This window comes from Podarcis vaucheri (genome assembly GCF_965113315.1).
Source record: "Podarcis vaucheri genome assembly, chromosome: 1".
NCBI lineage: Eukaryota > Metazoa > Chordata > Lepidosauria > Squamata > Lacertidae > Podarcis > Podarcis vaucheri.
Window position 1 is genome coordinate 96,277,740 of NC_138759.1, and position 27,899 is coordinate 96,305,638.

At 44.4% G+C, this 27,899-nt stretch overlaps 1 protein-coding gene across 4 annotated transcripts; it reads left to right on the forward strand.

The window, feature by feature from the left end:
- The first annotated feature begins 138 nt into the window (after positions 1–138).
- SCTR (secretin receptor) lies at positions 139–27,261 on the forward strand. 4 transcript variants are annotated; one of them, XM_082199147.1, is made up of 14 exons: positions 139–215; positions 3,720–4,097; positions 10,101–10,230; positions 12,134–12,244; positions 16,233–16,351; positions 17,656–17,753; positions 18,832–18,967; positions 19,961–20,114; positions 21,406–21,466; positions 23,769–23,835; positions 24,035–24,126; positions 25,104–25,242; positions 26,662–26,703; positions 26,790–27,261. In XM_082199147.1, exons 2-14 carry the CDS (start codon positions 4,053–4,055, stop codon positions 26,970–26,972), a joined length of 1,377 nt encoding a protein of 458 aa, XP_082055273.1. In that variant the 5' UTR covers positions 139–215; positions 3,720–4,052; the 3' UTR covers positions 26,973–27,261. The 4 variants fall into 4 exon arrangements, with proteins under 4 accessions (XP_082055273.1, XP_082055272.1, XP_082055274.1 ...); XM_082199149.1 differs by lacking the exon at positions 139–215 and adding an exon at positions 7,074–7,143 and having other exon boundaries at positions 1,399–4,097; XM_082199146.1 differs by lacking the exon at positions 139–215 and having other exon boundaries at positions 1,398–4,097.
- The last annotated feature ends 638 nt before the right edge of the window (positions 27,262–27,899 follow it).

Below are 27,899 nucleotides of genomic sequence, written 5' to 3' on the forward strand. Positions count from 1 at the left end.
TCTCGGCCGGGGGGGGGGGAAGCGAGGAAGGGAAGCCCGCCATGCAGCAGGAGGCTTTTCTGTCTTCCCCACAGGTTTATGCTTCAAGCTGTGGCTCTAGGTTCCTTAAAAGCAAAACAAAACAAAAAACAAAAACAAAAACCTCGTGCTTGCTACCTCGGAAAGGGTTTTCAAGACAGAGCGGGCTATACCATTAGTTTGAGCAGGTTAGTGAAGTGAGTTTGGAAGGGAGGATGAGAAAGACTTGGGTTTCTCCTCCGGCGCTTGTACTGTACTTTTGGAAGCTGCTTTTAACGAAAGGGCTGGTGTCGTGCGTTGCTTTAATTATTGGTATGGTTTCAATAGATTAATTCTTTCCATGGCTAATTGCTTTTAATGTGGTTTTTTTTTTTTTGTATGTTTCTAGCAGTACACTTATTGTTATCTGTAAATTGCCTTCCAGCATGTTAGTGGCTTTATTTACCGGGCTTAATTTGAACTGACCAGCAGCCGCTCTCTGGGGTTTGGGGCAAAAGTCTTTTCCCTGTCCGACCTGGAGGTGCTGGGGATTGAACCTGCGTCTTTCTGCTTGCAAAGCAGATGATGTCCCAATGGGCTGTGTGGCCCTTCTTCCGTCAGAGGTGAAAGGCCAGGTCCATGCTCAGCCGCCGCAGCAGTAATAGTAGTATTCATTCCTTATATTCCATGGTTGCCTCTGCGATTCAAAACCAATTCCAGAATCTAACTCTTGGACAGTACGGAACTAGATAACTCAATGGTCTGACTTGGCATATGGTAGCTTTTGATGCTTCCAGGCATATCAGCTGCCAGCATCTGCACACCTAGGATTAGAAGGCAAAACAGGAGTTTCCAGGGTTGGTCAGATTATATCCCCCCTCCCCAACCCCTATTTTAGACATTAATTATTGCAAGTATTGTAGCTCCAGGGACCCTGGAAGCTTGTCAGAGCTTCTCTGGTGATTGGTAAGAATTGTAGGGAGTTTTCCATGCAATACAGCTTGCCCATCAATCCCAATTTCCGTCTGCAACCTTTCCCTGATATATAAGAGGTTGTTCAGTTGTTGAAGGGTGGTGGAGAAGGCCCAGCTGGCCCCAGAATCCTTTGCAACATTCAGCAGATCCACAGCAGACCCTCAGGGTTTGACTGATGTAAAAAGCATTCATTGAAGGCATAAGGTTTGCAAAACCACTGCACTAGAAGAAAACAAACACGCACCTTTAAAAGTTATGTGCAACAGTCCCCCACCTTGCTTCTACATGTAACTGTGATATGATAAGCAGTGCCTTAGCTGCATGTTATATCAATGCTGGATTTACGTATAAGGTAAACAAATTATAGCATAAGGCCCCACTCTCTTGGGGAGCCCCCAAAAAAATTTACAGGGGGAAAAAACCTTGATGTACATTTCCAAAATTTAAGATAAAAAACAAATAGAATAAAACCTACATACAGCAACAGTGTTTTGTGTGGTGTAGGCTCCTATGATGTAAGTAATCAACACAAAAAACAGTGACAATTTGTTGTTGACAAAGGACAGCTGGACATATAAAGGGCCCCATTACCTTCAGTGGCTTAGGGCCTCATCAAACCTAAATCCGGCCCTGTGTTATATGCATGACCTGGAAGTTCAAAACAAGCAAGAGGAAGGCACCTTGCTCCCTATAGTATCTGACGATGACCTTACAACCTGAAGGTGGAACTGCTGCCTCATATGCCACCTTATAACAGAAACACTTCTGAGTATTATGAAGCATCCTTGCCTTTGCCAAGGGGATGTGGCTGGTGCTTAATAGCCAGCCATAGCAATCCCAAGCAAACAAAAGTCTCATTATTTTGTTAGTAGACTACCTGTCTAATTCAAAAATGAAACACAAATGAGGAAGTTAAGAAAAAGGGCAATGAAAGGTAACGGGAAAGGAACTGTGTTGCAGCAGGACATTGTAATGGTGAAGATACAAGCAGGCAAAGCAGGTTAAAATTCTGCCAATGGAGACGGAATCTGTTGTCTTGTTCCTTCTCTCAAATACCTGATCTCTGGAATTTTCCAAAGGGCTTCATGGCTAGGGGTCAGGAGGAGAGAATGGTCTTGTATTCAGGTCTGGCTTAAGTGTGCTTCCTATTTAGGCACCTGGTTGGCCACTGTGAGAAGAGGAGGCTAGACTAGATAGGCCATTGGCCCAGTCCAGGGAGCTCTTGTTAGATTCTTTTGTTAAATGCAGGGCAAACATTGCAGAAAGGTAAAGCGTCATCAACCACATCACTAGCTGTCTCATGAACCATTCCTCTGCACCAGATAGAGCAAAGGTACTTCGCCAATGTGGATGTGAATCTTTGATGCACCAGTTGTGTTGTGCAAGGCAGAAGAATTGCCACAAACTAGGCCTTTAAAAAGTTGGGGGGGCAACAGAGATTTTACAGGACTAGCTCTTCCATTGGGCAGAACTGGGCAGCTGCCTCATATGCTAAGGCATGCAGAGTGGACAGAGTGCTGTGTGAGCCAGACAGCTTGCCCTGTGCCTTCTAAGCTAGTCTGCTGCCCTGAGGTGCAGTAAAGAATGCTGTCCTGTTTAAATTAGTCCAACGGGTTAGCTTTTCAATATGGAATCGGGGTGATGGAAATCGCCATCTTGTCCTTTGCGTGACACATCAAAATGTGCCAGACAGGGAAATTGCTGGACCACAGTAGTTCTGCGGTTTACTAATGTCGTTCTGGGTTCTTCAGAATATCTGAGGGAGCAAATCATCTCAGTACCTATGGATGTTGGTAATATTAGCCCAAAGTATATTTAATATGGTCTTGTAGCATTATAAGAAAAATAATGCTTCTAATTTAATTCTGCATTAGCCTTTCCTTTTTTTCCTTTTGCATTTGTTGTATTGCTGCACAGTGATTAACATTTTGTGGCAGATCAAATATCAGAAATGCAGGCAGGTAAAACATTCTAGAGTGCAATATCCTCTTCCTGGACATAGCTACCCTTTTTAAAATGGGCTACTTGGGCAGCAATTTAAAAAAGGATGTGGCATATACCAAATATAATCAGTGCAAGCCAGCAGTAAGACACGACAAGAGCGAGGACTCAGTTCTGTAGTAAAATTTCACATTTGATAATAAGCATGTGTGTTCAAGAGGTGGAGGCATGAAATGCAGCTGTATGTGTTTGTTTTTGGTCGAGGGCTCTGAAATGATTTTACCAGGTTATAACTCTGCCCTCCCCCCAAAAGTCAATAATACAATACAAGGATGCAGTTTTGTGCAGCATTACTTAGATGTATAAGTCTTGAATAAATGTGATTAGGCATGGGCTGCACCTGTGGCAGCTGTTGCCCTACTTTTTACACTAGATCAATATAGTTGTCACCATATGTAGCTTCCAGGGAGTACTTGCATCCCTACCCACGTGAGTGTGAACAATGAATCATATTCCATATACCGACCCACTGAAGCTTGCTCCTACTAAAGCTCCGCAGGAGTGGAGCTTTCATTTCCATTGAAGTTAGTCTCTCTCCATCAGTTTTCCCTTGTGCTCTCCGGTCATCATTCCAGGCAGACATTAGCAGAGGCGTTTTGGTCAGCTTGAATCCCATTGTGCAAAGCTCTCCCCCCCACCCCATCCCACTAGATTTTTTCCCTGTGTGCTCACCTGCTTCCTTCCAGTCTCCAGGATATTAAATTATCTCTCCCCCTCCCCCCCGGCTCCTGTGATATCTGTGCCAGAACTTTTCTTGCTGCCCTTACCGTGGGAACGTAAAAGATTGACCTTTCCTTGCTCAAGTGCAGCGATAACAATGAGTAATGAAAGGGGGCATGGGTGACGAAGATACCTGGGGCATGGACTGCAGTGCAAGGCGTGTGTCAAGCATCCTGCTTCAAAGAGGCACCAAGAGCCTTCCTGGGACTCAGTAACAGAAGCAACAGCACTGGCGAAAGATGAGGCGAGCTCAGGAACCCAAGGAAACAGACTGAGAGAGAGAACCTGCTGAGGATTGCCCATTGAAATGACTTCTGATCCTGTGCCTGGGAGATGAAAGAGGCAGACAACAGCTGAACATGTGGACCATCGTAATAATAATCCTTTCTTCTTCGACACTAACTGTAAGTAACCAAAGAGCCTTGTGTTATTGTTTTGCTGCAAACACACACAAGAGCCCATCCGTTGAAAAGGGAAAGGGGGAGAAATTTGTGAGAGCCTGGTTGATGCACTAAGGCTATGATCCAGATAGATAGATAGATAGATAGATAGATAGATAGATAGATAGATATAGATATATAATTCTGTGAGAGTAAGCCCTACTGAACACCAAGGCATTTTTCTTATTGAATAAACAAAGCACTGTGGGATAAAGCTGGAAAAAGTCTGAGCTTCATTTCCCAAGGAGAGGACATGAAACTCCCTAAAAACTTGTATGTTCCATACAAAACATTCTGATGCATCAGCAAAGCGGTGAGAGGATAGGAAAAGTGTGCTTTAGAAGGGAGATTAGAGTTTAGTTATTTTAGGGGAGCACATTCACACTGGCAGCTTCAATTTAGGAATGCATGAGATTTTCCTTGGGAAAAGTTTCTTTCCCTAAAGGTGTGCTCAGTGGAAAAGTAAACTTTTCAGACCACGTAGCAGAGTCTTGTCCTCAAATAGTTTCTGTGTGCTATGGGAACTAGAATGCTTAAGTGCTGTGCATATGCAGAGGGGATTAGCTGAATGGATAGTCTCCCGATTTGTTCAGTCTATAAACGTAAGTTTTATGACAGCTGCTTTCTTTATCTTCATAAACCATATTGAGACAGCTGCTGGTTAAAAGCATATTTGCTTATGTTTTATATAATCATTATTGATTGTAACTGATATACTAAATTATATGAGAAATAAATAGCTTTGTTGACATACACCTGTTCAAAATTTTATTTCTTGCTTGCTTGTTTCCATAATGCAGTGTTGTTCAGTTGGGGCTAGAGGAATAAATGTCATGTGGAAATGAGCAAAACATTAAAAAAAACCCCAAAACAAAATTTAAAATATATAGAGTTTGTAATTAAACTTTTTTTTATCAATCCATTTCAAATATTTAAAAAATGAGGTATCCAATATTATTTAAGGATTGGGTAAAATTATTGCTCAAAGTACAACAGTGTATCAGACTATTATTTGGAAACAAGGGTATTATTTGACTTGTATAACCAGATTTTCATATTCACACACAAATTTCCGCCAATTAAGTTGCTTAGCTTAAAACCATAGCTAGACCTGTTGTCACAATAGGAAGCAATGACTCCCACAGGTTGCCTTTGACTTTTGTGATTATAACGTCTTACATTTGTTTTAAATATGATGTAAAAAGAAGTAGCTACTTGGCACCTATTTCCTGAGATAAAAAACAACCTATGCAGAGCCTATGTCTCTCCCCACCCCAATCTGCAAAATTATGGGAAATTGGCACATGACTGAGCATGGATTAGCCATGCTGCTTGGGATAATAGGTGCACTGAATGAGTGATTCCACTCAAATCTCTCTTGAGGTGTGCACTCACCACAACCACATACCATATTTTTTGCCCTATAGGACGCACTTTTTCCCCTCCAAAAATGAAGGGGAAATGTGTGTGCGTCCTAAGGGGCGAATGTAGGCTTTCGCTGAAGCCTGGAGAGCGAGAGGGGTCGGTGCGCACCGACCCCTCTCGCTCTCCAGGCTTCAGGAAGACATCCGCAAGCCTTGCAAGCCCGGCGAGAGGTCCCGCGGGCTCGCAAGGCTTGCGGGCAGCAGCCTGCAGCCCACAAGCTCGGGGGATAGCGGGGAGGCGGAGCGCCGCCACCCCGCTATTCCCCGACCTGATCTGGAGGCTGGGGGAGGTGGAGAAGCAAGCTTGCTTCTCCCCCCCGCCAGCCCCACAAGCTTGGGGGATAGCGGGGAGGCGGAGCGCTGCCACCCCGCTATTCCCCAACCTGATCTGGAGGCTGGGGGGGGGGAGAAGCAAGCTTGCTTCTCCCCCCCGCCAGCCCCACAAGCTCGGGGGATAGCGGGGAGGAGGAGCGCCGCCACCCCGCTATTCCCCGACCTGATCTGAAGGCTGGCGGGGGGGGGAGGAGAAGCGAGCTTGCTTCTCCCCCCCCCCACAGCCTCCATAAGCTGGGGAACAGTGGGGCAAGCCGCTGCCCCATGGAGGCTAGAGAGGCTGTCCCTGAAGGCAGAAGAGGGAGACGGAGCGCTCCGTCTCCCTCTTCTAGCTTGGGGATGACTGTGCAAACCTGGGGGGGAAATAAAAAATTTTCCCTTGATTTCCCCCCCAAAAAACTAGGTGCGTCCTATGGGCCGGTGCGTCCTATAGGGCGAAAAATACGGTACATCCTAGAGGTCTAACAATTCAGTGTTCAAAATGCTTCACATATATTACTTCAGCAGTTCTTACTGCTGCAGATACAGGGAGGGGGGCTGATATTAAGGATACATTAACCCTCCCATTTACAGTGCTCTCGCTGCATTTCCAGTGTTGGGTTTCTAATCTGTGTTCATAGAATGCTGTGCGAAATCCATATCCATCCTGTACTTTGTTATACAACTTTGATGTGCTGTTTCACATCACACAAGTAGCTGTGAACACATTTGCATGGAGTAAAGACAGGAGAAAGCCCCCTGGTGTGTACACAGACAGAAACGAATCTGACACAATTGAAGCCAATGCTGCTATGCACAGCTGGGCAGTAATGTGAAAGCATCCTAAAAGACAGTGGCTTCCCTGAGGGAATTCATTGCTGAAACAAGATTTGAAGCAGGACTTCTTGACTTGTGTCTTACAGGCTTATCAACATCAACTGTGCCTCACTTACTCTCTATAACTTTTTAAAAAAAATATTTATTTGTTTTAATTGAAAATACTTCAATAAAACATAAAGTGATACAGAAAAAAGGAAAAGTGAGGGGGAGAAAAAGAACAACAAAAATATATCTAAAAGTGATACACACACAAACACACATGAAAAAGAAGATACTCTTATTATCCTAATACTTAGGTAAATGTTAATAGCCTACTGCATTCTGTATAAACTCATTCCAGATGTTATCATATTTATCGAAACAGAGTCTGCGCCTATAAGCAATCCGTGCATAGGTTGCGAGTGATGTCATATCGCCAACCCATTGATTAAAGGGTATCATATCTTTACTTTTCCAGTTCTTCAATATCAAGCTCTTGGCCACCATTAGGGTGTGCAGGATCCATTTTTGTTGTCCTGTTTTTAATTTCCATACAGTAGGTAAATAGTTCAATAGAATATTCGCCACTGAAAGATTTAACTTTTTCTGCACAGTCATAGCTACACAGTCCAGCACCTTCTCCCAAAACTTAATAACTATAGAACACTGTACAAACATATGTTTCAGGGAAGCATTGTCCTTCTCACATTTCCAACACTGAGCTATCTTAGTTAACCCTTTTTTACACAACCATAAAGGAATCCTGGCTGCCTGCAGGAGAGCTGTGCCCTTACCTTTTTCAGTCATGTTGCTTGAGCTACTTTTTAAAGCACCCCCTTGTTATTTAGAATGGCAGACTCAAGCTGAATAACATCCGAACCCATTACGCTGGAATAATAGAACTGTAGAGTTGGAAGGAACCATAAGGGTCATCTAGTGCAACTCCCTACAATGCAGGAATGTTTTGCCCAACATGGGGCTCAAAGCCATGATCCTGAGATTAAGAATCTCATGCTCCACCGACTGAGCTATTCTAGCTGACCAAAATACGCATATGCTTACATTTTCTGACATGTTTATATCCAACAAGGCAAGGTAAAAATCCCCCTCTCTCATTGAAACTCATCTGGTTTGGAAACAAAACAGAGCGATCAGACTATTTTAGGTCATGGCTTGGTATATATATATATTTTCTGGTTTATTTTCCATTTCAGAGCTTGGACACATAGTTCTCAAAGCATATAACGGGGCTTTCTAGTGACACACAGGTGGCTGTGAGGGAATTAACATGCTCTATCTACCCTGCTGAGGCATTTTTCCACCAAAGATGGTTCCAAGCTCTATTCTATGTCTGCAGACAGAAAGGAAGCCTTTTTTGTACTTGCTGTCATCCAGAAAGCTCCCTCTTCTAAAATGCAAGGCTAGTTGTCAAGACTGTTGAGAGTGTGGCTGTCAATTCAGTTTTCCTAGCCAAGAGTCATGGTTCATGATGAGTAATATTTCATTGACGTAAGGCCCAATGTCATGAGCCATGGTTGTGGTTGAGCAGGCCCTACCATCCCCACGGTTTTGCTTCCTTTTCCTAGTGAGGGCCCAAGAGTACACCTTCCTTCTAGGTGTGATTGTGCAAAGTTTGAACCCTACCCTCCCTTTCCTAGTTTTAGGCAATTGCAAATTTGTGTGTTTTTAGATTACACCCCTGTTCTTCGCCAGGCTTCTCTGGAATGTGAAGCAAAGGGGCACCTTCCCTCCTGTGTTTCCATCTTCGCCTTGAGTCAAGTACTGTCACAAATAAGTTAGGATAAGTATTATGATTTCCATGCTGAGTGACTGACAGGTAAGAGAGGATCTCCCTTCCTCCTGTCTTTGCTCAAATGACCAGCCAAAGACAAGAAAGAAGCCCTTAAAAACGCAAGAAAATAAACCCGAGGACTATGTGTGCCACCTCTATAATCTATCAGATATATCCCACCCCCTAAGTGCGGCAGCCTCTTTGGCACTTGCCATAGGGACCAGTCCAGGCCATCTGAACATCTTATGGTTTAAAACTGTACAGATTACAGGCAGGCAGGTTGTAAATATTTTTTTAATAAATAATAAATTTAGGCTACATTCCTAACTAGGAGGTGATATGTTCAACCTATAGGCAGATTTATGCAAACTTAAGAAATGAGCTGACCAAAATGTATACAAATAATCTATTTCAATGTATTTAGTCAACTTCCAGCCCTTCTTTATGGGCCAAGGCTCAAATGAAACCCCAATAAGAGCTGTAGCCTTTTTTGTAGCATTTAATCTGTTTACCTGCTGCTTTCCTGTGTCTGTCACTGCTAACTGGAGACCTTTCTAACACCGATGAAATGTATGCTGTCTGCAGTTAACACTGGTCAGTTTTGGAATGGTTGCTATAGCTGAGCAGGACTGGCTTTGTTAAGACTGAAATAGACTCACCCCATTTTGATTTGCTGTGTGCAGGAAAGAACAAAAGAAAAGAGCGGGGTGGGGTGGGGGAATGGAAATTCCACACATTTGTTATCCTGAATTTTAGCAGGGCTGTTCCTGTCTAGGTTGCCTTTTCCGCTGCCAGTTGTGATGGATTTCCCCTCTTCTTCTCTCTCTTTTTTGTGTGCATAGTTATCCTGTTCCGATATTGTTCGAATGGCAAACAGCAAGGGTTCATTCATTTGAAAGAGATTTTTTTTTTTTTGGAAAGGCAATCGAAGGAGCAGCAGACCAACAAATCCTGCCCACACATTTTCAAGAACTGGCTGGGTTACCTTGGTATCGTAACCTGATGTGTTAATGCAAGTTTACAATGTACATTAAATTAAAAGCATTAGATAAATGTGCAGATGGCATGGAATTTGCTCAAAGCAGTGCAAATCAAATATGTGCTAAGGGGAAACAAGGATATCCCGCTGTTATAGGACAAAGCCCCAGTGTGCTTTCGGCTATACCTGCTGCAGGTCGTGTCAAGCTAATCTCGGGTGGCTTTTGTATAAACTCCCTCTAATTCATGAACATATCTTTTCAGTGAAAGAAGCTGACTTAAGCCCTTTGCAATCTAACCCTGATGACATAGACTTTTTTTGTCAACATGGAACTGGTGTAGTTCAGCTGCTTCCACTGAAATCAGTGGCTTGGGAGAGACCCAAGGACCAGATCCAGAGACCTGGAAGGGCTGCATTTGATCCCCAGACCCGAGGTTCCCCACTCCTGCTCTAGTGAGTTCAAAATGAGCTCAGAAGGGCAGGCAAAACTTCAAAGGGCATTCTCTGATTTTAACATGCTGCACTCTTAGGAATCCATCTATTTCTATAGCTGTAACCTGCCCATAAACCTTTATGTGGATGTTTTGTAGGCTGTGTGTTTGGCTACTGACCAATAAAAGAGCAAATGCTTTCTCAACTAGCAGGTCAGAGCCTTTATTTCATCATGTGAAATCATGAAAATTATGACAACAGAAGAAGAACTCTGCAGCTTGGTCCTCTCCAAGGAAGAAGTGAATGCGACAACTGGAAATGAATCGCTCCGGAGTTCAGGTAAAACTCTGTGTGTGTGTGTGTATGTGTGCGCGCACACGCGTAAGGAAAAATTAGGCTGATGTTCTAGCCATGGGTTCACTTGTGGGACTCATTTCCAAAACAGAGATTGCAGGCTAGGAAAGTCTCAGTCATTAGAGATACCAGGATACGCATCAAGGATTCTGGAATGAAGAAGCAGCTGTTTCTTTTTGTCGTCATCGTTTTTGATAGAAAATTAGACTAATTTCAGCCTCGTTTCACTCACATCCTGCTTTTGTGCTTCTTGTATAATGTTTGAAAAAGAAAGCTCCAGTTTCAAAAATTTCAGTGTTGCATGGAATCAAATCTAGTGTGCTCAGAAAGTACAGTGGTACCTCTGGTTACATACGCTTCAGGTTACATACGCTTCAGGTTACAGACACCACTAACCCAGAAATAGTGCTTCAGGTTAAGAACTTTGCTTCAGGATGAGAACAGAAATCGTGCTCCAGCGGCGCAGCGGCAGCAGGAGGCCTCATTAACTAAAATGGTGCTTCAGGTTAAGAACAGTTTCAGGTTAAGAACGGACCTCCGGAATGAATTAAGTACTTAACCTGAGGTACCACTGTATTGTATTTAGTAGCTAGACTAAAATATTTCCCCCTACTATGGTGTCCACAGAGACCTGGGTGAGTGAATGTGGGTGTGCATGTTTCAGGTGGTATAGGGAATGGTTGACTTCTGGGAAAGAGATTTCAGAACAATGAGTGGCTGAAAGGTAGTATTGATCTGTTTCCTCCTGGTCTTGATTAATGACGTTTTATTAATATAGTCATTTCTTAAATAAACAACACAGTGTCCTTGCCCTTCCTGTTTATCAGTGAGGTGAAGTCTGGTGATAGGCATCCAGTGGGTCTGTGGGAACCTTTGACATTAATGGCCCTGTCTGTCATCTATCTGCTCCCCCCCAACTACGCTTTATCTCTATATGCCATTGGCATCACGGGGGGTCCTCTGTTAGGAATGCCAAAGGCCTACTTCAGAAGATATGTATATGGGGCACAATAGTATACAATTGAACAAGATCACTTCTCCTCCCTTTTCCCAGCACACTCATCACAGTTTCCTCCTCAAATGCTCCTGGAACTGTCTGATTAATGCCCACTTGGCTTAGTTAATGGATGCCTGTAGGCTGCCAATTCCCGTGGTGTCTGGGCTCTACATGAAGCAGACCCAAGTAGTCTAAAACAAAGTATGATCATGGGAAGATGCAGAATAAATAAAAGGAGCCCTTTGTATTTTTGCACCAGCTGGAAAACACTTGGAGCGTCGGGTGGTGGTGGTGGCGGCAGCAGAGGGAATGATACGAAGCGTTGCTATACATCAGGTTTTTCCCTTCCTTGTAGCCCCTGCAGTGCCTTGATGATGCCAAGTGGGCTGCTCAGATTAGTTTGCAGTGAGTGGAGCTGCCATCTAGCCCCTCCACATCATCTCAAGCACTGATGGCCAAAATTCTGGGGTTTGCTCAGAGAATCAGCCAAACTGATTTTCCAGCTAATCCATCAGAAGCAGGGAGCCTCAATAGAGGAAAAGCTGCTCTGGACAGAAGTGTGTGTGTGTGTGTGTGTGTGTGTGTGTGTGAGAGAGAGAGAGAGAGAGAGAGAGAGAGAGAAATGATCGCTAATGCCTGCACAAATCTGGGAGTTTTAAACTTTGAGTTTCCATCACAATTTGTGACAGCCCTAGAGAAGCCACAAGCTTTCCCAGAAGATAAGATACTAATCATCTCCACTATAGGTGTAACAAATGGGAAATGAGGCGTAGAAATGTACTTAAAGCAGGGTTGAGGAACCTCAGGCCTGGGGGTCAGAATGTGATCATTCCTCTTCCTTGTCTGGATGGCGTGAGGTATGTAACTTTTGTTGTTCTTCTTGACTCCTAGACAGATGCCTTGGAATGTGGGATAATATAACCTGCTGGCTGTCTTCTTCCATTGGGCAAACAGTTAGCGTTCCTTGCCCCAAAGCCTTCCAAATGGTAACTGGGAAAACAGGTAAAACTTAAAACATAACACTTCCATAGGTACTGTCTGATGCCAGGCTTTCCTTGTACCCTGTCAAGGATTAAAGGCTGAGTCCTCAGTGTAACACAGGCTAGAATATGGTTTGTCATGTACTGTTTTTCTAGAGAAAGTAGAATCTTACCTAGAATCTAGGAGCTGCTTCCAGAAATGTCTGATGCTGCTATCTTAGCCTTGCACAGAGTTATTATTACTATTATTAATTAAATTTATATACCACCCTTCATCCAAGGATCACAAAGGGAAAAAAGAAAGAGGTAGAAACGTCACAGACCAAGAGCCCTTCTGGGGCTCGGCTTAATTGATGTTGCTGGATGTCCCATAAGCTGATTGGCATCAGGAGGCATAGCAGGTTTCTGCATTTGCTCCTTGCCTATTCCCCTGTGGGGCAATTGCTGTTTGCCCCAGGCAAGAAGGTGAACAGTAAATTCCCATTCCCAGGATCCCATTCGGACCAGAGTGTGAATTCTGTAAATGTTATGTTGGCCTTTTCTTTCTGTGACGTCAAGCAGAATTTGACAAGTGGCACAACCTATTTGGATTTTTAAAAATGTCATTCCTAGACGAATCCACCACCTATCATGGGCAACTGGTTGTGGTGGTTGTATACATAATCTCTGGATTCATAGGCAGTATGGCACTGAACACCAGCTGCTGGGGAGCCAGAATGGGAAAGAAGTCTATTGCCTTCATCTCCTGCTTGTAGGGTTCCCAGAGGCACCTGGTTAGCCACTGTGTGCAGCAGGATGGTGATTCAGATGGATTGGTAGCCTGAATCATCTCCTCATGTTCTTGTGCCACACATGGAGAGAATTTGGACTAAGAACAGGGCTCAGATCCCAACAATGAAACTTTTTAGGCTTCCTATCTGCAAAATGAGAAAAATAATGGGCTGCCCGCAGAGTGCTTCTGAGGAAACTGCTTGTTCATATAGATATAGATATGGATCTATAAACACACAGATAGAAGTGGTAATTTCCCCTTCTGGTCCATGGGAATAAAAATGAAGCATAATATAAACAAGGAAAGACGGCTCCTGCCTGATGTATTTGTTCTGTGGTGTTTTCATGGAGCCACAGTGAAGGGTTGCTTTGGATGGTGATTAAGATCAGTGATAAGCTAAAAACATTAAAACCCATGTAAACATTCTGCATATTTGGGTAGTCTTCTCTAGGAAAAAAATGTTTTTAGCAGGCACCGAAAAGAGTACAGTCAATTGAAGGTGCCTGCCTGATGTTAATGGATGGGGAGTTCTAAATAGTGGGAGCTGCCACCCTAAAATACTGATTTGCTACAAATGGGTGTTATGTGGCACCTTTGCAGTGCCAGTTCTGCAGATTGCAGCAGTTGAGTGGACATATAGGGTAAGGTAAACTGGCTCTTAAGGGCTTTATAGTCTAATAGTAACACCTTGAACTTGACCCAGCAGCAAATTGGCAACCAGTGCAGGTTTCTGAGCACAGATGTTATATGCAAACAAGGACTGACTCCTGTCAGCATCACGTCGCACATTCTGCATTAACTGCAGCTTCTGGATCAAGCTCAAGGGAAGCCCCACGTAGAATGCATTGCAGTAGCCCAGTCTTGAAGTAACCAATGCGCGAACTACTGTGGCTACGTTTTCCTGGTGCAGGAACAGTTGTAGCAGTTGTACCAGTTGCAGCTGCAGAAAGGTGCTTCTAGCCACCAAGGTTACCTGAGCCTCCATCGACAATGCTGGATCCAGAAGCACCCTTTCTGGGACTGGCAAGTGTGTATCAGGCAGGGGGCGGGTGGAGTCTGACTCGGGAGAGGGGGGCAGTGGTTTGTGGGGACCTGTATCAGCCAGGAGGCAATAATCAGAGGCGGGTGGAGGCTGGTGGAGCACCAGATGGGTTGGAGGAAGAGGAGGAAGAGGCAGGTCAGGCAAGGGAAGGACCCACCTGCTTCCCTACCCTCTCCTGTCTCCCAGAACCAGGAGGGAAATGAAAAGGGATGAGCAGAGGAAGTTTCCATGCAAGCACAGTCTCCAGCTGCATGTATGCAGTCTATCAGAGGAAGGTACATAAACTGGCAGAGGAGGAGTGGTCCTCTGTTGCTGCAACTGCTCCCCAGAGCATGGAGGTGTAGAGCTGTAGAGGCGACAGGACTCACTTAGCCACAGAGCCCCTGTCTTGCCAGGATTCAAGCTCTTCTGGTTCTTCCTCATCCACTTCACCACTGCATCTGAGGACTGCACAGCCTCTCCCAATTCAGGTGTTATGATTCAGCACCTTAACACCCTGCTTGAGAGGGTCTGGAAAAGGGACACCGAGCAGCTTGTCGCCTGATCGCTGGGAACACTGCAAAGCTGCTTTGGACTACAACTCCCATCAGCCCTGCTGGCTGGGGCTGAGACAGATGGAAGTTGTTAGTTCCAGAGCAGCTGGAGGGCACCAGGTCAGGGAAAACGGACAGGCTCTCCCACCAGCTGCTTGCAGATGGAAAACTCAGCCGCTAGAGGGAGCTGGTAAAATTGAAACAACTCAGCTCTTGGCTTTTTTTCCTTGCTGTTTTGATTTGTTATGCTTGGTCTGGGCTTTATTGCTTTAATGATGAAGGGTGATAAGAAAACCTTTAGATACATATTGATCAATCACAGCGTTGCCCCAAGACATTTTGGTATCGGACGTGAACCACAAAATGGCACCCCAGCGTACCTGTCAGGGAAGAAGCGGGAAGAGTATGAGAAGCTCTGTATCAGGAACCAGGAAGTAATAAAGATCTATATGTGATGTGTTCCTTGGAGGCCAGATATGCTGACCCAGTGGATCCTGCTGCCTAAGGTGGTCACCTCACCTTGGCCCTGATCTTTCAGTTACATTTTAAACAACCTGAAGCCTAAGTATACTTAGAAAGGAGTCAGTCTCGTTGAACATAGTGAGACTTACTTCCAATTAATATACTTAGGATTTAACTGCATACCATTTACTATACTATAGGTGACTGATGCTAGTGCTTTATGGTTCATAGCATGCCATAACAACCACAGCGTAAGTGTAACCAGTTGTGTGATATATCTCCACACTTGCAATCCTGAAACGATGTTTTCATTCTTGGGAACCATTTATTTTTATGGTGCCAACAATGAACTTTGTTCCTTGTAAAACAAAAAAAGTAAAACAGAGACAGAAGCAGGAATGTCTGTGTTCAGACAGAGTCACTTAATTGCTCTTAAACATAACAGGATTAATGCATCTCTTTGGAACATAATGAATACAGCTATTTTTGTCCGTGGTTTAAGAACAGTAAACAATTTTCTGCTCCACTAATGGCTAATCTTGAAAATGCTTTGCTGAAACAAGCCAGCTTCATAAACTACAGTTTGAAATTGGCTTGTTTCAGCAAGCCATAGTTAAGATGAACCACAATTTGCCCGGGTTCTGACATCACAGCAAGCTGCAGGTAATCTAAAAGGGAAGCAAAAACTTCCAGACTCCACCATGTGGCCTTGAATGTGTATTTACTGTATAATAGCTGCTTTATATTTGCTTTTAATAGGGACGCGGGTGGCGCTGTGGGCTAAAGCCTCAACGCCTAGGGCTTGCCGATCGAAAGGTCGGCGGTTCGAATCCCCGCGGCGGGGTGCGCTCCCGCTGTTCGGTCCCAGCGCCTGCCCACCTAGCAGTTCGAAAGCACCCCCGGGTGCAAGTAGATAAATAGGTACCGCTTACCAGCGGGAAGGTAAACGGCGTTCCGTGTGCGGCTCTGGCTCGCCAGAGCAGCGATGTCACGCTGGCCACGTGACCCGGAAGTGTCCCCGGACAGCGCTGGCCCCCGGCCAATAAATGTGAGATGGGCGCACAAACCCCACAGTCTGTCAAGACTGGCCCGTTCGGGCAGGGGTACCTTTACCTTTACTTTACCTTTAGCTGCTTTCACCAGTGCTAATTGCAACTACTAACTGTATGACTTATTTTTTTTCCTGTCATTGCAAATCAAGGGTTTATATATCGTAACTGCACCAAGGATGGCTGGTCGGAAAAATATCCAAGACCCTATATTGCTTGTGGTTTAAATGTGGAAGAGATTAATGCTCCTATAGTTGCGTGGCAACGTAGGGTAAGTTCAAATAATCAGTACAGTATCCTATGGGCACTTTCAAACGGTTGCTGTTTTTGGGTGAAATTCAATACTGAAAATTCAGGTTGGGCAATTATAGTTGATTGGAAGGTCTTTCACAATAAACCTGCTTCCCCAAAACATGGCCTTTTGTGATAAGGAAAGTGAAGGAGAAATTTGCCGGGCAATGTGGGATGACATTCGCCTTAAAGCAATGCCATCTTACCTTCCTGCAAACAAACCAGGATGAATGCTCAACGGGCAGGTCATCTGGAAGCATCAGAAGTGGGGTGGAAGTGGTTTGAGCACACATTCCCTGTATTCCTGGGTATTTCTGCTTGTTTAGATTGACCCTCTAAACCACAGGTGGAAAACCCATTAGGATATCCTCTCACCAGACTCTTTTGGATCTGCATCATTTCCTGATAACTCTGGATGAGGTTCCTGCTGATATTCAAAAACTGGAGCCAGAGGAGAGGAGGAGAATCCAGTTCCATGGCTCTGTCTTCTGTTGTGCTTTTAAAACTGCTGCTTGTTTGATTTTAGCTGCTGTTGACTTTGCTTCGTAGTTTGTTTTGTTTTTAGGCTGTACTTTTATTGCACTTGTTTTTAGATTAGCATAGAAGGGTGGGATATAGAAATATCGTAAACATATGTTTTCGTTCTGCAGCAGAAAAAGTGCTCTCAAGCCACCTATACCACACTTTTAGATATCTGCCTTCATCCTATGCATTTATCATCCGCCAGTGGCTTATTCGGGTTTGAAGCACAGCACTAAAGAGCAGAGTAGGAAAAGGTGTTGCAAATAGCCCCACCTGGTGACAAAACATAGTATTATTCAGTCATAATACAGTACAAACAGAGCCTTTCTCCCTTCAAAAATTCGTTATAGGACAGCAGTCTGTTTTAAGTGACTGACGCTCAGTTGGGACTAGTTATACACAAGCGCAGTTGACATGGAAGCAAAGGCTACTGCCAGGCCATTGATTTCTGGCACATCAATACTTAACCTGTTGACAATGGTAAAACAATTTAAATATGTTGTCAACCACTTACAACCCTCTGTGGGCTTTTTTTTGGTGTGTGTCTAAATTTTAAATCTGGCCTAATTCTACCTGGGGCAGTGTTTTCTAATCACTCTGATTGCAGGCAAAGCCAAATTAGTTCATGGTCGTGCTTTTAGAACAAATGATGGGACAGCATGTTCTGAAAAAAGACATGTTGTCACTCCTTTTGAGACAAGTGGGTTTCCTACACATTCACATCTCTGCCTGGACTGAGTGTACCTGGTTGTTTCTTGACAGGTCTCTTACCTGAGGAAGTTGGAGATTGTATACACCATCGGAACCAGCGCTTCTCTGGTGGTGCTGACAATTGCCTTGGGCATTCTGGGTTCTTTCAGGTGAAGAAGAATTATTCATTCCTTTTTAAATATTTGTTTCTACTTCCTGGTTAATCTGTGGAAAAAACCCAACCCCAAATGAATAGTAAAATAAAGTGTTATTTCAAAAGCCGTTCCATTGATCTTTCGTCAGATATTCATTCTGAAAGGGCTTCCTGTTTTGCACAGTAACAGTGGGGAAGTGTACATTCTGTTCAAACGTCAACAGGCAGAAGTGTATATTCAAGTGGGTAGAAGAAAAAACTTAAGTTTTAAAACTTAAGCTGTGGATTTGGGAAGATGATCTGTATGTTAGGTGGATATCCTGCTCATTGGATAAGTTTTTCAGGTGGATCTGATGAAGCCTGGCAAAGAAGCAATGACTGCATCCTCCCTTTTTATTGCCCTTTTATTAGTTCTTTTGCCTCTCTATTAAAGCAGGGGTGCAACCCACAGTTGTCAAGATGCTGTAGCACTCTAGCTCCCATCAGCCCCAGCCAGCATGGCCAAGAATCAGGGAGGTCTACACCGGAAACATCCAGAGAGTCGCAAGTTCCTCACCCTGGTGTTGTGGGAAAGATGATATTCAGTCCAACAATTCTCAGTTTTACCATCAATACGTCAGTTTTGCTTCATGATGCTATCAGATCAGGCAATGGTATTGGATGGTTGCAGAGTACTGATGAGGTTCCTGTTGATTTGAATGACCATTGCTGAGTGGTAGCACACTTTGCCTTGTATCCATGAGGCCCTATATTTAATCCTCAGTGACTTCAAGTAGCAAGACTGAGATCTCCAGGACTGAGATCTTGGAGAAGCAGTTTCCTGTCAGGGTAGATACATGGGTGTGGCCAAGGGGGGCAGAAGGGTAGCTCCTCCCCCCTAGATCAAGTAAAACCATAGAAATACTTAACTAACTGACCAATCATGTCAGTTCTGCCCCCCCCCCATCCTGGCTACACCCATGAGCAGATGGGTTTGATGGATCAATAGTCTGATTCTGCTTTAGATGGTATAAGATCTGTTCATATGTCTGATAAGAAACCCAAGCAGTTCCTTGTTTAGAAAGCGTCTTGATGCTTTTCTCTTTGGGCCACAGAAGGCTTCGCTGTACGAGAAATTGCATCCACATGCAGCTCTTTGCATCGTTCATTTTGCGAGCTTTGGCAAACTTCATCAGAGATCCTGCCCTGTCTGAAGACACTGACAATGCAGTCTACTGTGAGTTACACATGGTAAGGAAGCAGCCTATAAATATCGCCTACCGTCCAGCTCATCACAGGTTGAAGAAAGGTGCCTGAGAATTAAATTTCCTTTCCATCCCTGTGAGCCATTTTGTCAGAGAAAATGGCAGACTTGAGGTGCAAGCTTATGTGAACTTCCCTGGTGCAGACCCATTGAAAACTGAGGATTTACCTATGAGTAAAAAATGCCAAGGAGTGTGCTGCTCATCTGCTTGTTTGTGTATGTATGTATGGTCTGAACATAAATAATATATTGTTTATATATTTAGTTGTTCTTTGGTTTTATGAATACCACAACCACAAGGGGTGGATGTTCAAACTAAATGAATGAAATAATCACAAGGCCAAAGAAACCAAAGAGCAAAACGTGTTTAAACACAATTTGGATAATGTGTCGTGTGGCATCATGACACTTTACGAGGAAATTAATTGAAGTGCATTAATCAGCTCTTATAAAGATTTCACAAGGGAGTGAATGTGAACCTTTGTGATTGGCAGTAGGTTTGACAATGGGAAAACTGTTCAGGACTTGAACAATAATAATTTGTTGCAGACTTGTTGATTTTAAAAGATAATGTTTTGAATCTTTTACATCATTTTTTTTTAAAAAAAGAATACAGTATACATTTAAACATGGATGCTAGTGGTAGAAATAAAACAATCCAAACCAATACATAAAATACATGGGTAACAGCGACTTATATCCCATGATATCATACTCAGAACAGACCCATTGATTTAAGCAACTTCAGTCCATTGATTCCCGCAGGTCTATTCTGTGTGTGATTTAGTTGTGTATCACTCAAAATCTACAGTGAGAATGACAAAAATGAGTGTAGTAATTGTAACAACCACAATCCGACTTTTACACCAGTGATAAATAAAGCATGACACAGCAAGGTGACGCTTGGGAGCAGGACTGTGAAATGCCTAGGGAAGGGAGACAAAGCACATGCTGTTTAGCTTCTCTTCTTCTTTCCTCAGGGCCGATGTAAGATTATCATGGTCTTCATTAACTTCTGTATCATGGCTAACTACAGCTGGCTTCTTGTGGAAGGGCTTTATCTTCATACCTTGCTAGTGATGTCTTTTTTCTCCGAAAGAAAGTTCTTCTGGTGGTTTGTGGTTCTGGGATGGGGTAAGTACCAGTTGACACCAGTGGGGGAGCCGCAACAGAATGCTGCACAGTATTATCCCCCATTGACTCCATTTCAGTCCTTGCTCTGCTTCCCTTGCCTTCCTGCACTCTTCTTTGCTTCCCCTCATTTCGTGTGTCTCTCACTTCCTGTCTGGCACCACAACTTTAAAGCACACGGCTTCACGCATATAATCCTGGGAGCTGTAGCTACAATTCCTAGCACTCTTAACATGCTCCTGTTCCCAGAATCCTTTGGGGGAAGTCATGTCCTTTAAACATGTGGTGTCTACACAGCCTCTGGCTCCCTCTTCTTCGTTCCCTGCTCTTGCTTCCTGCTTTATTCCTCTTTCTTTTGTCCTCTTTGCTACATTGCTTCTTTTGATGCTTCCCCTCCCTCTATTTATCCTCTTGCCTCTCCACTCGCCGCTTTCCTTTGCACAGCTTTGAGGTGTGTGATGGAGCAGGGTTTGCGGGGGCAGAATGTATTGCTTACACAGCTGAGGTAACAAAAACATTTCAAAGAAGCCAATAATATGCATGTATAGTCCTCAGCAGCCAGTTTTCCACAGGCTCTTTTTGGTTGTTGTTCCCTTTTGAGTTGGGGACAACTGAACTGAAACATCATGTGCTTGTGTATAGCTTCATATTCCCCTGGGTATACAGTGGTACCTCGGGTTACATATGCTTCAGGTTACAGACTCCACTAACCCAGAAATATTACCTCGGGTTAATAACTTTGCTTCAGGATGAGAACAGAAATCGTGCTCTGGCAGCACGGCGGCAGCAGGAGGCCCCATTGGCTAAAGTGGTGCTTCAGGTTAAGAACAGTTTCTGGTTAAGAACAGACCTCCAGAACGAATTAAGTTCTTAACCTGAGGTACCACTGTATCAGGGGAACGTCTCTTTAGTTTGTGGTTGTTCCCATTTTGCCTCAATTTGATTGGCATAGAACCACACGAGTTTGCTATTATGCGTCAAAATATTCATTTAGCTGGTGATGGGATAGCTGCATATTCCTGCTTTGCAGGCCAGATAATCCTCAGGGTCCCTTCCAACTCTACAATGCTATGATTTCTTGTGCGTTGTATGATTAAGGGCTTTCCCACACTTCCGCTTAGTCTTTAGCTCTAAATTGGAACAAAGGGCAATCCGCAAAACACCTGAACTGCTATTTGCTCCAAGTGAGCACTAAAGAGCGGTTTTTGCTGTGGGCAAAAGGAGCGGGAGAAGAGGAAGTATGGGAAAGCCTTAAGGGTTGACGGGGGGGTCCCCTTTTTTCCCTTTACTGCAGGCACTCCAACTTTCTTTGCAATTGCATGGGTCACGGCCAGACTACTACATGAAAATGTTGGGTAAGTTGTGTTTCCATTACATCTTTCCATGCTCTGTATTTATTAGCGTTGCCTCAGCTATGTGCCCATAGAACCTTTGACAGCTGGTTTCAAATGGCTGCAATCCTATTTTCTTGCAATATTCTGAAACACTAAGACAAGAAGAGAATAACAGTAGCAGTTCAGTTGCAATTAATACTGATCAAACTACACCTAAAAATAGTGTGTATCCTATTATACAAGTGCCTGGCCAGTATAAAAAAATCTGCAGCTTCCTTGTGAAAACAGAATCCGTTCTTTTCTCTTTGCCATCTCCCACTGCCCAGACATATATTGTCTCAAGCAATCCCCATCATTCTATGCTGGGGAAGTCAGGCCAGTTAATCTGGTTTTAAACCATTTTTATGTCTTTTGTTCTGTTCCAAGAACCACTTGTAGCCTTCATTTGTCATCTAGAACTCATACTTTTATTATTATCAATAAAATAAAATAGGCAGAGTTTTCATCTGAACATCACATAGCAGCAGCAGCAGCAGCAGCAGGGCATTTATGAAAGACTCTCATTGTCAGGAGCTCTCTGTATTAAAATGGCAAGAAGGGAAGCAGCTGTATCTGCAGTTATTGTGATAATAAATTCCAGAAGGGCAGCTGTTCCTTGCCTGTTGCATCAAAAACAACACAGATTATTGTGGAACCTTAAACACTTATTTTTTAAAAAACGTATTGTTGCATATGCGTTAATTTGATTATGATCATTTCCCATCCAGCAGGGGGAGTTGGGTTGTTTGTGAAGTGCTGTTGTTTTCTCGTTGCAAAGACCGCGCTAAACGAAAACACAATATTATCTTGAAAAACAAGGAAGTGTTTTCGGAACCTCAAGTCAAAGGATAAGAAGCTGACTCAGCTGCATTGCTGTGAGGCCTCTGGACTTTGACGTTTGACTGGGGTTGGAATACGGTATCAGAAGTAAAAATCTTTCAGGCCAGCAGCCATATATACCTGTGTTCATAGGCGCCGACTCCATGGGGCTTGAGGGGGCCCGAGCCCCCTCAAAAATTCGTTTGGGGGGCTCCGCCCCCCCAATAATCTCGGGCACCCCTCCAGCAGAGCGCCATCGCCGCCCCTCCCCCAGCCCAAAATGCACAGGGTCGGGCTGCATGCCTCCTGCCCTCCCTCCCGAGCAAAAGCTCCACCCAATTTCCTTCGGAGCTGATTAATAGGCGCAGCACGCTCTCCCCTATTCGCTCACGAGGAGGCGGCGCCACTTTATTTGCATATTCATGAGCTTATTTATTATTCATGAGCTTTCCCGGGCCCCCCCAATATTTTTTATAAGTCCGCGTCCCTGCCTGTGTTATAGTCAAGGCTTTTTCCCCCAGCCAGAACTTGCCAGAACTCAGTTCCAGCACCTCTCAGGCGGGCGCCATTGCCATTCTAAGGGAATAAGGGAGGTGATCACAGCCCCTCTTTTTCAAGAAAAGTAGTCCTGGTTATAGTGAGAGCCAGGTGAAGCTGTAGAGGCTGCTCTATGAGACTCTATTAACCTCAGTCTGTCCTCAGCCAGCCCTCACCTCAGCCCTGGTCTTCTTACTTAGCCTGGGGCCCTCCAGAACCACAAGCCTGTTTTGGCCCAGCAGCACCCTCCTGCTGCACATCTGATGTCCTGTGTGAGGTCAGCTGTGTGGCAGGTAAAGATGCAGATGGGCAGAAAGGCTCCCTGCAGTCACCACAGGGCTATGCAAGCCCAGACAATCAGCTGATCCTCAGGGCTTGCATGCATAGTGTTGTGCCTTTGCCTGCACAGTTTGATTTCAAAATGCACAGGCAAAAATGGATCACCTGACACCATTGGGACTTCCCTTGCCAGGTGGAGGGTGATCAAGGTCTAGATGGATCCAGCTCCTCCCCACCCCTAGACCAGGGTACACTTCCCGATCCTGGGGGGGCTTTGGACTACAACTCCCATCATGCTGTGACCATTGGCCAGGCTGGACGGGGCTGATGGGAGTGGCGAAGAAGGGCATCAAGTTGAAAAAGGATGGCGACTAGGGCATTGCCAATTTGTTGAGCTCCTCTGAATCATGACTCACAGTAAAATGCAAATGTATTCTTCTGCTTTTCCTGCTTGTTTTCTGCACACTTGAGTATTCTAATAGTTTCATCCATCCGGTATAATTTGAAAGGCCAGGATGGATGCCAGCTCCTATCTGCTGGGCATGTTGCCTTGCGATATTTTTCCTTTGAAGACAAATATTGCTAACATGATGCTCGCTGGCATTTGTTGACCTGAAAAGCATAATGAATGAATTTTGCTATCTTACAGATGCTGGGATACTCATCTTACATATGCCCGGTGGCTCATTCAAGGCCCTGTGGTAGTTTCTATTGTTGTAAGTCTGAATTACAATGCCTCTTCTATTTTTGTACCAAATGTTATTCGTCTGTGACCGTAATAAACAAATTCATGCTATTGCTGTAAGTCCATTTCACAGCCGATTTCTGAGATGAAGATCGAACTAAAGAGAGCAAATTTGATGAGTGTCTTTCAAATATGTGAATGTCAATGCCAGCTTTTCATTCTCTTTGCAGATCAATTTTGTTTTGTTTGTTAATATTGTGAGGATTCTAATGAGCAAACTTAGATGGCCAGATGGAAGGAACAAGGATTCCAGTCAATACAAGTAAGACAGCTTAAAACAAAAAACAAAAAAACCCTCAGCCTCACACATAAGTACAACAGCAAGAGATACCTGTGCACAGATGTTTTACCCGTTTGCCTGCAAATATATGCAAAGATATGTATCACCCAGATAAACTTGTCTGATTAGCTGCCTCAAGGACACCCACCCCAATAAAATGCCTCCAGGTCTGCTTGTGCTTCTTTTGGAAAGATCTTATCCCCATCTATAGTAGCAGCAACAGAGCGCAAATCTGGATGCAAAGCCCTGAGCGTAGTGTGATGAAAGCTGATGGAGAAAATCCCCATTCCCTCTCTTGTAATACAGTCATACCTTGGTTGTTGAATGCCTTGGTACTCGTCTGTTTTGGCTCCCGAATGCCACAAACCCAGAAGTGAGTGTTCTAGTTTGCGGACGTTCTTTGGAAACTGAACGTCTGATGAGGCTTCTGCGGTTTCCGATTGGCTGCAGGATCTTCCTGCAGCCAATCGGAAGCTGCAGCTTGGTTTCTAAATGTTTTGGAAGTCAAACAGACTTCTGGAACAGATTCCGTTTGACTTCTGAGATACCACTGTACTTCGGTTAAGGGCCATCCCGTGAAACTGAAGAGGCAGGCGATTCAGGAGAGAGAAAATGAAGCACTTCTTCACACAGCACAGAGTTTAAACTATGGAATTCACTTCAAGGGGGCTTAGATAGATTCATGGAGGATGTCCATAGTGCCTGCTGCCCATATGTAAAAAAACAGAAGCTGCAGGGACTTCTGGGACCTAGACTCTGTGACCTGTTGTCTGGCACTAGTGATACTGCTGATCTTTAAAGGCAGGCCTGCACTGCCCCTGAAACTTCCCTTTGCGTTTTCTGCTGTTGCTACTGGAGGGGATAGTTCTGCCTACAAACTGAGATCAAGATGAAGCTCACCCTCTTTAGGCCGTTTCTTCATTTCTGTTTTGTTCTGTTATCTCTGTCTTTACTCCTAGGAGACTCGCTAAATCCACACTCATCCTCATCCCTCTCTTTGGAGTCCATTACATCATATTTGCTTTCTTCCCTTTCGATACCACGAACGGCACCATGGAGATCCAAGCTCTGTTTGAAAAAGCCTTGGGATCTTTCCAGGTAATCTGTTCCTTGGAAGGTCTTCATCATCTTCAGATGAAAGAAGCCCCACCCGTCTTTTGCAATCCAAACAGGCCGTTTTGGCAAACCTCCTTAATGTTTTCCGGGCCCCGGGTGTCTAGAGCAAACAGGATGCAAAGAGGTAACTGGAATTCTTAGGTAACTAGGACAGGGGTGGTTATTGGCTAATGCTTTTTTTTGGGGGGGGGGCCCAGGTGTCACATTAACCCTTGGCAAATCTTTTGTAGGTTGCATGCCAGTGGTGGATATGGCTGCACCACTCTCTCTCATGCATACTTTTACATACATGGAGAGAGTGTGAACAAACACAAGCAGACACAGACATTGGCACACAGCCCCCTCCTCCCAGATCTGGGCAGATCAACTGAGGAGGACAGGTTATTACCTTCTTTCCACTGGTCAAGTGGTTGATTAGATGACTGAGGAGGGAACTTTTTTTATCCCTATCAGGGTGTTGGTCTCTGCCCATCCCAGTGCTGTCGATTCTCCCCCACCTTTCACCAACATAATTGTTGGGTCTTGGGCAGCTCATAAATTGGGAGAGGGCAGGTGAGTCCCTAACCCAAACGGGTTTAGCCATGCCTGCTTTAGGAATAAAGTCCAGTATTTCTCATGTCACCTTGCAGGACCCTCTTTGTAACAAGGACCTGTTCCATCTTGCCCCATGCCTCATTTTCTTCTCAGAATGCCCTTGTCGCAAGAAGGACCTGCGTGAGTTTGAAAACACTGCAACTGCTAAAATATCCAATTGGTCCAACAAAATATATAATTTATCTTGTGTAACAATCCAATCCTAACCCATGGATCTTTGCCGCTGGAGGGGCTTAACATATGACACAGGTGACCTCTGCTGCCACACTTGCTGTGGTAGCAGAAAGCATAGCACTTGAGACGCTACGCATGGCAGCATTCGCACAGGTGGTTAACCAGTATGGCCCCCCGAAATGGGGTGTTATGGGGCAGGGATAGAGCAGAGCTGACCATGGATCACTGGTTCCAAAGCTGCTCCAGCTTTCTAATCCTGGAGCTCGTGGGAGTGGTATGGTGGAAATACCACTGCCACCTTCTGCCCTGACCAGGGGCACCAGCTTCAGGGGGCCAAGCCCTTTGGGGGGGGGGCTATGTGCCTGTGATTCCTCCCCCCCCCCACTGCACCTCTCGCCCCGGACTAGTTTGAGGTGGCAGGACTTGGGATGCAGTAGTAGACAGACCACTCTTCTCTGGCCCTAGTTCAGATTGCTCTGTAAGTCACTCTGTCTTTTCTTCACATCTGGCAGCACACTGTGTGCCTGGAAGGTCTACATGAGCTTTTTCTTGCTTCTATATTTATTCTGGAGTGCCGACCTGCCATTTCCAGTTGTATATCTCATGACTGACACTGGTCTCTTTTGTTCTCAGGGCTTTGCTGTGGCTGTGCTTTACTGTTTTCTTAACGGAGAGGTGAGTTTCCCATAGATTGTAATGTACTAAAAATTGAAATATGTGTTCTTCTTAATTGCATGTTGATCCCATAATGTTTTGTTTAGGTACAGCAGGAGATCCACAGAAAATGGCGGCAGTGGCACTTAAGAAAACACATTCATTCGCAGAAGCATCACAGCTGCACATTTCCGAATGATGTCAGTGGATTCACCCAGGTGCTGCAGCTGATGAAGCCCAGCCCCCAGGAGGAAAGGGGACCTTCTGCCCCAAATCTGAGTCAAATGTGATGGATCTTGTGCAGGAAAGAACTAATTGCTCACTCGGAGGGAACTGGAAAGCTCAAGAATTGAGATTATGGATCTGAAAGCTAAATTTGCCCCTTAATTAGCTGTGCGCGGAGTCTGGCTTTGTCTGTGCCCAGAATCTTTATTATCCCCTGGAGGATTTTTTAATTTTTTTTTTACAAAGAAGATGTATGAAGATTTGTTTCCTGGTGGAAGATTCCCTTCTGACTACACCATTCTAAGATGCCATTTTCTAGTGGGATGTGAGTGCCAGATTAAAGGGCTTTTCTGATTTGTTTTGTACTGCTGAATATTGTGCGGCATTGAATAGTTTGGACAAGACATGACTCATGAGTTGCATTTCCCTGGGGAAACATTGTGTTGTCTGGAGACACTTTGTAGAATACAAGCTTTAAAACACACACACACAGCAAAAAATTACACCCTTAACTGGCTGCAGGATTCAACGATGGATTGTGATCAGCACTGAAACTAGATCTCACAGGTTTGCAGCTTTGGACCTTGGACATTGAGCTGCCATGATGGCTTTGGGAATATTTTTTAAATTACTTTACTTTCTCAGAAGATGATGTCTCTCAGCCCATGTATCTGTTGTTCATGCTTTTGTAATCTTGAGGCTTGACTGCTGTAACACATTCTGTGAAGGGCTGCCTTGATGTTTCAAGAATAAGGAAGCTGGGTGCCATATCTATTCTCCATCATCTACCTTGATTTCCTGTTGTCTTCTGGGGCTAATCCAAGATGCCTAGAAAGCCCTAAACATCTTGCGTTTTGCATTTATTACAGACTACCTTTTCCTCCCATCGTACAATGATCTCTTCAATAAGCTGAGAATGCCCAGCTAATGATATTGGTACCAAACCAGAAAAGACATCAAACACATGCAGAGTGTAATTTGTGGTGGCTGAT